This window comes from Mobula birostris, chromosome 1 (genome assembly GCF_030028105.1).
Source record: "Mobula birostris isolate sMobBir1 chromosome 1, sMobBir1.hap1, whole genome shotgun sequence".
NCBI lineage: Eukaryota > Metazoa > Chordata > Chondrichthyes > Myliobatiformes > Myliobatidae > Mobula > Mobula birostris.
Window position 1 is genome coordinate 67,624,704 of NC_092370.1, and position 14,148 is coordinate 67,638,851.

The following is a 14,148-nucleotide window of genomic DNA, read 5'->3' on the forward strand; positions in this document are numbered from 1 at the left end:
TTACAGTGGATTGAAAAGCTTGAGCATACAGATATTAACAAAGAGGATGTGCTGGAGCTTTTGGAAAGCATCAAGTTGGATAAGTTGCCGGGACCAGATGAAATGTACCCCAGGCTATTCTGGGAGGCAAGGGAGGAGATTGCTGACCCTCTGGCAATGATTTTTGCATCATTAATGAGGACAGGAGAGGTTCCGAAGGATTGGAGGGTTGCAGATGTTGTTCCCTTGCTCAAGAAAGGGAGTAGAGATAGCCCAGGAAATTATAGACCAGTGAGTCTTACTTCAGTGGTTGGTAAGTTAATGGAAAAGATCCTGAGAGGCAGGATTTATGAAGATTTGGAGATGCATAATATGATTAGGAATAGTCAGCATGGCTTTGTCAAAGGCAGGTCGTGCCTTACAAGCCTGACTGAATTTTTTGAGGATGTGACCAAACACATTGATGAAGGTAGAGCAGTAGGTGTAGTTGAATATGGATTTCAGCAAGGCATTTCATAAGGTACCCCATGCAAGGGTTATTGGGAAAGTAAGGAGGCATGGGATCCAAGGAGACCTTGCTTTGTGGATTCAGAATTGGCTTGCCCACAGAAGGCAAAGAGTGGTTGTAGAACCACTATTCTGCATGGAGGTTGGTGACCAGTGGTGTGCCTCAGGGATCTCTTCTGGGACCCCTTCTCATCATGATTTTTATAAATGACCTGGATGAGGAAGTGGAGGGATGGATTAGTAAATTTGCTGATGACACAAAGGTTGGGGGTGTTGTGGATAGTGTGGAGGGCTGTCAGAGGTTACAGTGGGACATCGATAGGATGCAAAACAGGGCTGAGAAGTGGCAGATGGAGTTCAACCCAGATAAGTGTGAGGTGGTTCATTTTGGTAGGTGAAATATGATGGCAGAATATAGTACTAATGGTAAGACTCTTGGCAGTGTGGGGGATCAGAGGGATTTTGGGGTCACTCAAACCTGGTGCACAGGTTGACTCTGTGGTTAAGAAGGCAAACTGTGCATCAACTGTGGGATCGAGTTTTAGAGCTGAGTGGGGTCAGACCCCACTTGGAGTACTGTGCTCAGTTCTGGTCACCTCACTGCAGGAAGGATGTGGAAACTATAGAAAGGGTGCAGAGGAGATTTACAAGGATGATGCCTGGATTGGGGAGCATGCCTTATGAGAATAGGTTGAGTGAACTCGGCCTTTTTTCCTTGGAGCGGCAGAGGATGAGAAGTGACCTGATAAGAGGTATATAAGATGATGAGAGGCATTGATCATGTGGATAGTCAGAGGCTTTATGCCAGGGATGAAATAGCTAACACGAGAGGGCACAGTTTTAAGGTGCTTGGAATTAGGTACAGAGGGGCTGTCAGGGTTAAGATTTTTCGTAGAGATTGGTGAGTGCGTGGAATGGACCACCGGCGATGGTGGTGGAAGTGGATACAATAGGGTCTTTTAAGAGACTCTTGGATAGGTACATGGAGCTTAGAAAAATAGAGGGCTCAGGGTAACCCTAGGTAATTTCTAAAGTAAGTACATGTTTGGCACAGCATTGTGGGCCAAAGGGCCTGTATTATGCTGTAGGTTTTCTATGTTTCTATGTATACTCCAGGTATCATTTTCTGTAAAAAGCACAGGTTGTCCCTTTTGGACTTTTGAGCCATGCCACCCCAGCAAGTCCATAACCCAATTAAACCTAACCTAATCACAGGACAATTTACAATGACCAATTTACCTACCTGGTATGCCTTTCCACTGCAGGAGGAAACCAGGGCACCCTAGGAAAACCCACGCATTCCACAGGTAGGACGTACAGAAACTCCCTACAAAATGGTGCTGGAATTGAACTCCAATCTCCAGAATGCCATGAGCTGTAATAATGTCACACTAACATCCACGCTACTGTGGCATTTAGGGAGGTATTTAAGAAATTAAGGCAAATAATATCTGTCAATGCAATTACGATGATATAAAGTCAATTGTGTTACTTCCAAATGTACAATGACATTTGATTCCTACACCTATTGTGCATGGTATTAGTTGACACATGAAGTGCCTAAAGTATAGAGCATGTATGGGTAGCATCAATCCATGTGCATCATCTAGTTGATGGCTCCTCTATGCTTGGTAGCACTGTTAATGAAACCTTCCATATATTAGGACGTTTATAATCAAAAATGGTAGGAGGGAAAAACAAAGACCACAATATTATGATCTCTGAATGCTGAAACATTTCATACAAAAAATTACCTCTGGACACACTGCTAATAGTTTTACATGATTAATTTTCATAATAGATTAATATTTGCATGCTTTGAAATCCATTAGGAACCGAATCTTGCTTCTAATAATAGAACTTACTGGCTGGTAGAGTTTCATCTGAGGAAGTGCTATCCTGTTCAAACAACTTTTCTTTGTACAGTGATGTCCTTTCCCGCATACGTTGCACCAAACTCTGCAACTGTGCATCAGCATAATCACTGTTAAGTACAGTTGCTTGTGGCCCACACTCACTACTGAGAGAATTGCTGCAAAATGCAATTTATGGAGTTAAACATTGAACTAACTTTTGTAATGATTCATCAGTTTTTAAGCAAACTATTTTAGAGTCAATGCATAGACTATAAATTAATTTAATTATTAGCGTTGTGGTAATTTACATGCAATTACTGAAGGGGTGAAGTGATGTCAAATTGAGTGCACAAATTGTTAAATTCTCAAATGTTTTAGTTTTGGTTTCTAATGTATATCAGCAGTTTGTAAAGTTTGTAAAGCAGGTAAAGTCGCACTTTTTATAAGAAATAGCTGTGTTTTAAATTATCAAATAATATTATGTTACTAAAACAAAGTACAGGAACTAGTTTTCCATTGCCAAATATTTTAGCGGTGGTTTTATCTCAATAGAAGCAGCTAAAACTTGCCTTATATTATCAAAGGGAGGGACGGCAGATCATGAGTATGAAACTGCTATAATAAAATTTTGCAAGGTTCACCACTAACCCTGATTTAAAAAAAAAGGTAAATGTTTGGATGACTTTGGTTCAGTTTGAAGTTTCTAAATAAATGTTGATATATTTTAATTTAAGTACAATTCTCCATAATAAATACAATGTTTTCAATACATTTTAAATGGTTCAATTTCAAGTGGTTATTAACCAATGAAAAGGTAACTACAGAAATTCAGGATCTTCTTAATTTAATATTGTTACTTCAAAAATGTGGGGGTATGCAAGGATTTTTAATAATTTGTAAAAACATTAATTGAATTCTTCACAAAAAATATGTCAATCATACAAATTGCATTTTATTAATTTTAATCTAAGTACCCCAAGGTGTTATATGCAAACTGACTTCTGTTGACTGTCAGCTAACTTTTAAATTAAGCTCTAACTATAAGCAATCCAAATGTTATTCCTACTCAAACAGTAAGCCCCTGGGTGCCTGACAGACAAATAAAGGCACAAATTCCATTATGTCAGATTTCAAGTGGAAAATAAATTAAAGATAGGGCAGAGGAAATTATGATCTCGAAAATAAGTGGGCTGAGGCAGATATGATGAAATAAATTTAAAAAATACTAAGTACTTCTACTCTGAATCAAACTTGTTTCAGGGAGGGGAACAGGGAATGAACCACCAACCATTTGCCAGCAACTGGATTGACCATTTAAAATTATATCACCCGACTGGAGATAACATGAAATCCCCCAGGATCATTTTTGGATCACGGCTCTTGTTGGTATGTATTAATGACCTGGAGTTGGATATGTAGACATTATGAAATTCCAAAATTGTATATACATGCAACTTTTAAGGTTGCAAATGAATCTAAATGCAGATAAATGCAAAGTGACACACTTTGGTATGAACAATAACAGGAGATGATGTAAACAAAATGGTATTATGAAGAGATGCCAACACCTCAGGTACACGTTTATAAATCCTTCAGTGAGGAAGGATTGGTTGAGAAGATTGCTAAAAGTCAATTTTGATCACTGTTTTATTCTTAAAGGCAACAAGAAGGAAGGGCATTTTTTAAAAAAATGTGTTTGCCCTCAACTGCAGTATTACTTTCAAATTTGGGACCCACTTTTCAATGAGGGGTTCAGGTATACAGAGGGCAAAGAAGGAATACTACAGATACACAAAAGACTGAAGATATTTGAATCTGAAGCAAAACCAAGCTGCTGGAGGAACTTAACAACTAAAACAACATTGATGGAGGCAAACAGATAGTCAACAGTTCAAGACCCTGAATCAGGATTGAGGGTGTAAAGGGGAAAGAGTCAATAAAGGGGTGATGGGAGGAATAAGGCAGGAGGTGGCATATGATGGTCAGAGGGCGATTGGTGATAGAGACGATGACTGGGAGAATGTAAGCGGAGGCAACAGAGCTCAATATTGTTTGTGACACTCCAGAGTCTGGTGGATAGAACGAAGAAGCTGTGGTTGATCACCTTATAGCAGAAAATATTAAGAAGATACTTGACAGGATTCATCAAAATCTTGACTGTTTTTGATAAAGGAAGTTAAGCAAAAGAGTTTTCGCTCAAAGCATTGGTAACTAAGAAGAAAATCTGATTTTCATGAATAGCTAAAGAACCTGACTTGAAAATTATATTTTTTTAAAGAATATTTGTTGTAATTTAATATGCTTCAGAAACTCATCAATTTAAGTCTGAATGCCGAACCTTAGAAATAAATTAAAACCAACCAAAATGATAGCTGTGAAAGGTTTATAAAAAGGGGGAAATGGAGAGAATAGAAAATGAGGGAGGGAGAGGGAGAGATATGAAAATGAATATGATTGAGAGGGAATGCCAGACAGGGGTAATTGAAGGTTCTGCAAAGAAAGGGAGGAATAAAAGACCTGAGATGGATTTTAACTAAACCAGGAAAGTTAATGATAACAAATATATTTGACTTGCAAAAATAAAATATTGGCATAATAGGAATCAATGGCCATCTATCATTGAATGAAGCATTAACATAAATATTCCAGTCTATATGCATTAGAATTAGGGTTTTCTGAGACCTTGTGCTGCAAATAGCTGCTGACTTCTCTTAACATGAAATACATGTAATCTTCCACTCAATGAAATAATTGCACAATGAATTGAGGATAGTCTACTCAAAATGACCAGTACATGATAAGCCCATTATGTGACACAAGGACTCAGAAAATTTCACACTCTATTACAATTTGCATTTTAGAATTGATCCTCTAATTTGGCTTTTCTAGGGATGAATAGTGCACTGAGCTTTAATTGGAAAATCTTAGACCCCTGACCATGTCTTGTGACCTTTTTGCTAATTTAAGTTAAAAATGGAGAAAAAGTTCTTTCAGATTTGTAATTTCAGACAAACTGTTTATCTAAACTCTGCTTCGCACATAGAATGCGTGCCTCAGAAAGAGCTTATCAGTTATTTTTATGTCAAAAATAACCAATGTACTTCAGAAATGAATGAATAACCTTAGAAAGAAATTAAATGTATGGCCATAATAAAGGATTTGATAGAGCAAAGGAAGCAAAGATGATGGATATTATTAGAATGAAGTTCCAGTAAGAGACTAATTAAAGTCTGCAATGAATGATAGATGGTGAAGGGAATCAGCAGATATGGAGATTTAAGACTGAAAGGTGAGGAAGGTGTTATACTGACTGAAGGAATCTTTCAAACTATAGTGGGTCAAGGCGGCATGATTAAAAGCACTCATAAGAAGTGCAAACATAAAACATCAGAATGCAGATAGCATGTTTTTTGGCAAGGACCCAGAGCATGTATGAGTAAGAGTGATTGACAGACCAGAGGTGAATGTCTGAGCTTTAACAAATTGGAGATTGTCATGATGGAGCAGTGGTCACAAATATCTAAATCCACTTTATCAAAATAGTAGTATGTGATTTTGAGCACATCTATCAAATCTTCACTTCATCTTCAGAAAAATGGTGGAATTTACTCCAACTACACCAAAGAGAAAGGTCTTGGGTCAATTATTGATTTGCAGGGCTGGCAGCAGAGCATATCCTGATAAACAATGCGAAGTGTCAGAGTGATGTTATACCTCTTTGATATAGCAGATGAGTCCAGCATACAAAGAACAGAGGAGCTTTCATCTTCTTTGGAAGCCAGTCAGGAATAGTTACAAATGATTCCTTCCTGGATGAATTTCTTGTTGCGGTAATTCCTGAAACCTCAGGGTAGTTCACACCAACTTTCAGTTAGTATGAGTTCTGTTAAACTATAAAGGGTGCAAAAGGATGGAATTCCCAGAGAAATCAATTGACTATATAGTGGATTAGCAGTCTAGACTTTATAAGTGAAAATCTTACCAATGATCATTTGGGAAATTCAATTCAGAAAATTTATGCCCTGTATACATACAGCTACTGATGCCTCTGGACACATCTTCAGTGATGTTCCTGGAATCATCGGCTGTTTCGGGCCTTTCAACTTCATACACCCTCCTCCAGGTGACCCAGCCGGGGCTGATCAGACCCCATCTCGTGTCCAGACAGCTAGCTATTTATGACTCCATGACTCCATGGCTCCCCTCTTTTGAGCCACAGCCATCTTGAAGCCCTCTCTGCCACATCGGTGGTACTGCAGATGGCTGTCCTCTTCCTCTCTCCCTCGATGCCCAAATTGCTGAAGGATCTAGCTGAGGAATGGGCGGCGAACCCCCTACAACAAACCTCGCTCTCCATCCAGCCTGCTGACAGTTGCTGACCAGTCCTGCGAACTTAGAGAGCTTCCTTTCAAAGGTCTGTTCCAAGCAATCTTCCCATGGGACTGTCAGCTCCAGCAGCACCACTTGCTTAGTAGACTCAGACACAAGGACAATGTCTGGTCACAGGGTGGTGGCTGTGATATGGTTGGGGAACATCAGCTGCTGTTCGAGGTCCACCAACAGCTGCCAGTCCCTTGCAGAGGTCAGAACGCCTGCAGGTATTCTTTTGGCAGGTATTGACTGCTCCTCAGCACTGACAAAGACAATGGTCTGCTTGGAGGGTCAGGACCACTTCGCCCACTCTATTCCTGTGCTGATGGCTTCAGCGATGGTCTTCAGGACCTGATCATGCCTTCATCGGTACCGTCCCTCACCAAGTGCCCTTGCGCAGCCACTGGGGATGTGCTCCAGGGTTCCTCGCTTGGAGCACAGTGGACACGCAGATGACTCTGCCTTGCCCCATGTGTGCAGGTTTGATGGGCTTGGAAGCACATTGTACACTGCCTGGATGAGAAATTGGACGCGGTGTGGTTCGGCTTTCCAAAGATCAGCCCAGGTCACTTTCTTCTCAACCGCATTTTCCCATCTTGTCCAAGCTCCCTGTTGCTTCATTCCCACCGCCTTGCAGGCTCTCATCTCCTCCATTACTGCTCTCACCTCCTCCTGAACTAAACAACGCCTTTCCTTCCCTCTGGTGTCCATTTGGGGAGTTGGAAAGAATCCTAGCCCACCTTGGCCTCGTGTGACGACTCCCACCAGCCTCCTGTGACGCAGCCTTGCCTCTGCTTCCTGAACAGCTTCCTCTACCCTCCACTTCCTGCCAGTCCTCACTTGGATCCCTGCTCTAGCCACCTTCGGATCACTTGAGTCCCTATACTGTAGCACTTATCTGGCTCTTGTCACCTTGAATTCTTCCTCCAAGGATTTGAAGAGCAGTTGCAGTTTGTTGTGGTGTTCACAGAGTGCGATGCTGCTCAGCCTCTTTGGCAGCCCCAGCCATCTCCTGAGGTAGTTGCTAACCCACTTCTCTAAGGTTTCGACTGTCGAGATCGGAACTGCATAGACGAGGAGAGACCACAGGATTCTGGGAAGAATGCCATGCTGATACACCCAGGCTTTAAACTTCCCAGGTAGGCCAGACTTGTCCACAGATTTCAGCCAGCCATCCAACTTGGTGCAGGTCGCCTGAATGGATGTCGTGCCCCTTAAAGAGCTGTCAAAAATCTTGCCTAAGCTCTTGATTGGCTTTTCTGTGATGGTTGGGATGGCTGTGCCTGCGATGCTGAACCAGAACTTGTTCTCCACTTTCCCTTTCCTCAGCACCTCTTTGATATAGTAGATGAGCCCAGCATACAAAGAACAAAAGAGCTTTCATCTTCTTTGGAAGCCAATCAAGAATAGTTACAAATGATCCCTTCCTGGATGGATTTCTTGTTGCAGTAATTCCTGGCACCTCAGGGTAACTCACACAAACTTTCAGTTAGCAGGAGTTCTGTTAAACTATAAAGGGTGCAAAAGGATGGAATTCTCAGAGAAACTAATTGATTATATAGTGGATTAGCAGTCTAGACTTTATAAGTGAAAATCTTACCAATGACAATCTGGGAAATTGAATTCAGAAAATTTATGCCCTAATATCAGGAGAAATAATCTTCAAACTTTTGCAGAAGGCAATCTATACGGAGGCAAGCCTGTCACTTTACATGTGTACAATATATATTTTCCTGGAAAACTCAGTGGATCAAGCAGCATCTGTGGAGGCAAAGGGATGACTGACAAATTGTGTTGAGACTCTGCACAGTCCTGATGCAGCGTGTTGATCAGAAACATCAACCACCCCTTTGCGCCCACAGAATTATTCCAGCTTTTCTTTGCTCCGGATTCCAGCAGCTACATTCCACTTTGTCTCCAATGTATCCATGTAACCTGTACTAATCAACAAAGTGTAATAATAAGAGAAATCAGATGCACCTATAAAGAAACACCAAATAAGGTAACACATGGGACTCGGGAATCTAAACTTAAATGAAGTTGTAGGTTTCTACTCTGACATCTGCAGATCCAGTTCAACAGCCTAGACAAGAAATAGCTTAACAATAGTCACATTCTCAAACTTGTATTTAGCAGAAAGCCACACTCCTTAAAAACTCTTCCCAGGTACATAATACTGCCCTGCTGGAAGAATAACTCCACAAAATGTTATTACATGTTGTAGACCTTAATACCAGAATGTATATTGGTATTCTGGAGGCAAATGAGACTACAGATGCTGGATTCTGGAGCAACACAGAACCTGCCGGAAAAATTCAGTAGGTCAAGCTGCACCAGTGGAAAGACAGCTGCTTATCTCTCCTCTACCCTCACCCCCCTGCCCCCAGTAGCTGTCTCTTGTCTTATGCTCCACTCTCCCACACCTTGCTCCATCCATTGTTTTTTTACCTTTACCTCTCTTCCTTTGTCTGCCTCCATCTATCATTCTTCTGCTACAGTTCTCCAACTCCACCCCTGCTCACCTCCCTTATCTGGCACCATCTGTCTGTCATCTTACACACTTCCTCAGTCCACCAATCATCTTAGAGTCCTTTCTTGCCACTCCCACTCTCCAGTCTGTGCTGGCCATCTCACTGCTTCACTCACAATCCCGAGGCAGAGTTTAGGCCAGAAATGTCAGCAATTTCTCTCCTCCCACTGATTTCTTCCAGTAGATTGTGTGTTGCTTACAGTGGTATTCCGTTACTAATTCCTTCCAAGTAAAATAGTAACTTATTTTGACAGCACAGACTCAATAGATGACACTAAGATTACAACCAGTATTGAATAAAATTTTAAACCCTATACTAGTAAGATAATTCATGCACAGTACAACAAGCCAAAACAGAATCCTATCTTTGACTTTTAGTTACTCAAAGATAATATGTTAACTTCATTCTTTGGTATAAAAGGAATAGGATGTGATCCATAGGAATTTTTGATTCTGAATTGTCAGTAAAGATCTACTTAAACTATTCAGAATTTCTCTAATTGCAATAATTTACATCTTTATCTACAACTCAGTCTGCAACATGGATTATAAAGACAGGTGTTGTAATGGACAATATATTACATTGCAAAGAAACCCCTAAACTAGAAATCAGAATCGACATTTATATTCAAATTCTTCTGGCTTTTTCAAATCAGATAATCTTTAAATTTTACTCGCTAGGACTAGGTCAAGCTTTCACCGCAAACTGCAGATAACATAAACCTGGAATATATAAATCAGAAAAATGTTATTTATTTCTTTTGAAATAGAATCTTGCCTTTGCTTTATTAGTCGTAAAGGAGAATTAAGTTGCTCTTTGCACAACTATATCACAATTACTTTTATTTTTGTGATCAAGGTGAGGAATATCTAAATAACAATTACCTTAATTTTTTACTTAAAAAAATAAATAATATCAACCCAAGTGCCAATACATATCAAATAGATAATTTATGTTAACTGAATGATACTTACTTAAATTCAGATTTTTTGTCCTCTGATTCACGCTCCCAAAGTGACAGTTTAGGGATAGCTTCACTTCTTTCCTGCGACTTGGCTTCTTCAGTGGAAGGTATTATTTCAGTTGCATTTTTCCAAAGAGAAGGCTCAGAAGCTGCTGCTGTAAATACATTTCTTTTGTAGTAAAGCCAATGTACTCACACATTTTGGAATCATAGCTATATTAAAACATTATTATTTCTTTACAACTCTCTTGCTATGATGCAACATATAATTTTATACTTTCAACTATGGTCAGAATGTTATAATTGTGGTAAACATGTAGCACTTTTGAGATATCAATAACTTTTTGAGTACTATAATGCCAAAAAAATTTTTTTGAGGAGTTCTGTCAGATAATGGTTTTGGCAGAATATGACCATTCAGGAATACAACATTCCTTAAATTAAAACAACAGGAATTCTGCAGATGCTGGAAATTCAAGCAACACACATAAAAGTTGCTGGTGAAGGCAGCATCTCTAGGAAGAGGTGCAGTCGACGTTTCAGGCCGAGATCCTTCGTCAGGACTAACTGAAGGAAGAGTGAGTAACTCTAACTGAAGGAAGAGTGAGGTCATGAGTTAGGGGTGAGAATCTTAAGGGGAACATGAGGGGTAACTTCTTCACTCAGAGGGTCATGAGTGGGTCGAATGAGCTGCCAGCACAAGTTGTCCATGACAGTTTTAGGAGATACTGATTTCAAAGTTTAAGAGAAGTTTAGATAGGTACATGGATAGCAGGGATATGGAGGGCTATGGGCCCAGTGCAGGTCAATGGGAGTAGGCATTTTAAATGGCTTTGGCATGATTAGATGGGCCAAAGGGCATTTTTCTGCGCTGTGCTTCTCTGAGTCTGCAAGGTGGTGGTTTCACCCTGGTGGATGGGGAGTGGGTGAAGTAAAGAGCTGGGAAGTTGTTTGGTGATAGAAATAAAGGGCAGGAAAAAAGGGAGGAGGTGATGGCAGGTAAAGAAATAAGGTGAGAGAGGGGAACAGGAATGGGCAATGGTGAAGGGGTGGGGCAATTGCTGGAAGTAATTGTTTGTGCCATCATATTGGCAGCTATACAGCTGGAATATAAAGTATTGCTCCTCCAACCTAAGTGTGGCCAGTGCAAGTGGTGCATGAAAGCTCGATTTTGACATTTAAGAGAAGGCTTGATAGGTACGTGGATGGTAGTGCTATGGAGCGCTATGGTCCAGGCATAGGTCAAGAGTTTAGATGGTTCAACATAGGTTAGATAGGTTGAAGGGCCCGTTTGTGTACTGTGTTATTCTATACTCTATATCTCCTAAAATTGGTGAAAGACTGGGTAGAAAATTCAGGTTAAATTTATGGACAATGATAAATAAACCTTTCCACTTAAAGTTGTGCAGTAATATACACATCATAAATCATAGCTGTTTGAAGACCGAAGTTGCTCAGTAATACTTCCAGAGCTTCTGAAAATAATAATCTCCTTTGTTATTTGAAGGTACAATTGAATACTTAGGCTAATAATTTAATTAGTAGTAGTATAGACCTTCCCACAGATCAAAATTGCTCCAGCTATATCTCTTGTCCTGCATGATGGATGTCATCATTTGCATATCTTTGTTCTTTAGAAATACAACTGCCATTCTACTGTAGGTGTGTGATCCATCCTTGACTATGTCCTTCCTTTAATGTTCTTTTCCAAATTCAACGCACTCACCTATCTCGCTTATGAAAAAGCCTCTGTAATATAAACACTTAACTCATCTAATTTTTTGTATCTTCAGTGAGTGTCTTCAGGATTCATTAATTTCACCTTATTATAAGTACATGTTCGGCACAGTACTGTGGGCCGAAGGGCCTGTATTGTGCTGTACGTTTCCTATGTTCTATGTTCTACTATCTAGGCCATAAAATAATATGGATATTATTGTTTGGGGGGGGAAGTGTAGCAGGAAAAGGAGCTCACAATTAAAACTTCTGTATAAATTTATGTGTATAAATGCACTCATAGCTCTTTCAGCAATGATGTTAAAATTTAAATCTCCTTTGAAATGAAATCGAAGTAGGGGTAGAACATTGTTGCCCTCCAAATACTGAAGAGGGAAATGCATCATTGGACAAGGGCTGGAGAGGTGAAAATGAAATATTAACGATTGATTAAACTATAATTAATTATTTTTGACTAACTTATAATTAAGTTTAAAATTTACAACTTTTATAATGGTGCCTTGAGTTTGAGTCTGATACAGATTCCTTAGTATTATGGCTTGGATGCCATCAGCTAGCATATATAAAACAGAGGCAAGTGTTTGCAGGTACCCAGATCAACCACTATACAGTCTTAATTGAATGATTGAATGACTTCTGTGAAGTCAAAAATTACCTAGTATGGTGGTGTAAGGGATCAGGTCTCCTTTACATACTTAACTCACATCCATGCTATGTTAAGTGAGAAAGAAGGGAATATTCATGATCTAGTTTGGAACACTGATGCTATTTAACTTTGAGGATCATCTATGATCAAAAAGTATGTACTTAATATTGTCTTTTATTGAATGCATTAAATCATCGGAGACAGGAAGGTTTGGGTTGGCCACTGTAAGTTACTTCAGCTGTGCAGGTGGGTGGTACAGTCAGGGGTAGCTAATGAGAATGTGGGGAGAATAAAATAGAAGAATTCACGTAAAAGGGTGGTTGATATTTGGTGCAAATTCAGTGAGATGAATGGGCTGTTTCCATGCTATACTGTATCTCTAATTAAATCTTTAAATAGCCTATGAATTTTTCTATCTTATAGATTTATATTTAGCATTTGGTGAATTAAATCCAAATTGGTGTTTACACAAATATCTTTATAAATAAAATATTTTACATTCTTACTGTGCATTGTTGCTAAATATTCTGATGGTATTGATGATTCTATTTTTTTTAAACCATACAAAGTAGATGTTGTTCTGTCCTGACCTTGCTCAGTGTTTGTTGGTACTGTGTTGACTACCATTACTTCTTCAGTCTTCCTGGAATCATTTTTAGCTGTTTCAGATTCCTATGAAGAAGAAAAGAACCAAAGTCTGTGTGCTTGATCTCTTGTACTGATAATAGAACTCGGTATAAAAATAAATAGTTGTACACTAACCGGTTCCATTGATTGCTGGTCTTCCTCTGGAGTTTCAGCATTTTTTGGCTCTGGTTGCTTTGGTGTCACTTTTCTGAATCCAAACCCGAGTTTATGAAACATTTTGAGGCAATTTGATTGCAGCTCCAACAATATAAATGTATTTTCCTCGGTCAGTGTAAGGAAATCAAATGAGATTGTCAGTCTTACCATGGCTTACTCTGGATTAAATTCTTACAGGCGAGGATCCCAGTGTAAAAGATTAGCTGTGATTTATAGTAGAATCCACTTTTCAAACCTCATTTCATCTCCACCCCATTGAAGACACAATATTCAAATCACAACCAGGTATTAAGTCCAATGTAATATTACAATATGATTATATATTAGGCAAAACTGTCAGGTTCCTGAAGAAGTGAAGGAGAAGCACCACTGACTTGGAAGGAATTTATAACTGGCAGTTTCCATAAATTCTAGTCCTGATTTTCCAGTGAAGAGCTAAGAAACTTGTTCAACCAGCTCCTTAGGCTTTATCGTGTGGAGTTCTACTTTTCCAGTGAAAACTGTTGTCATGTACCTTCCACAGAACATGTGTGCCTGTGTAGGCCACTATGTTTGGGAAATATACTTAACTCCTTCCACTAAGCACATCTTTGCCTCCAACCACACGTCACTTTCGATATGGATTGCTATTTACTCAACTCTCTTGTCCATTCATTCCTCGCCACTCATCTTCTTCCTGACATTTACTCCTGCAGCAAAACAAGTGCTACCTCTGCCCCTAAACTTCCACCCTCACCACTACTTAGGGCCGCA

General features: G+C 39.6%; 1 protein-coding gene across 1 annotated transcript in view; it reads right to left on the minus strand.

The window, feature by feature from the left end:
• LOC140196819 (cyclic nucleotide-gated channel beta-3-like) overlaps nucleotides 1-13,898 on the minus strand; it is a 112,945-nt gene extending 99,047 nt beyond the window's left edge. The window contains exons 1-4 of the mRNA XM_072256649.1: nucleotides 13,354-13,898; nucleotides 13,182-13,263; nucleotides 10,219-10,363; nucleotides 2,352-2,518 (exon numbers count right to left, since the gene is read on the minus strand). Of these exons, the coding sequence (XP_072112750.1) occupies nucleotides 2,352-2,518; nucleotides 10,219-10,363; nucleotides 13,182-13,263; nucleotides 13,354-13,545 (586 nt within the window). The 5' untranslated portion in view covers nucleotides 13,546-13,898. The remainder of the gene's footprint in view (nucleotides 1-2,351; nucleotides 2,519-10,218; nucleotides 10,364-13,181; nucleotides 13,264-13,353) is intronic.
• Between the last annotated feature and the right edge of the window lie 250 nt (nucleotides 13,899-14,148).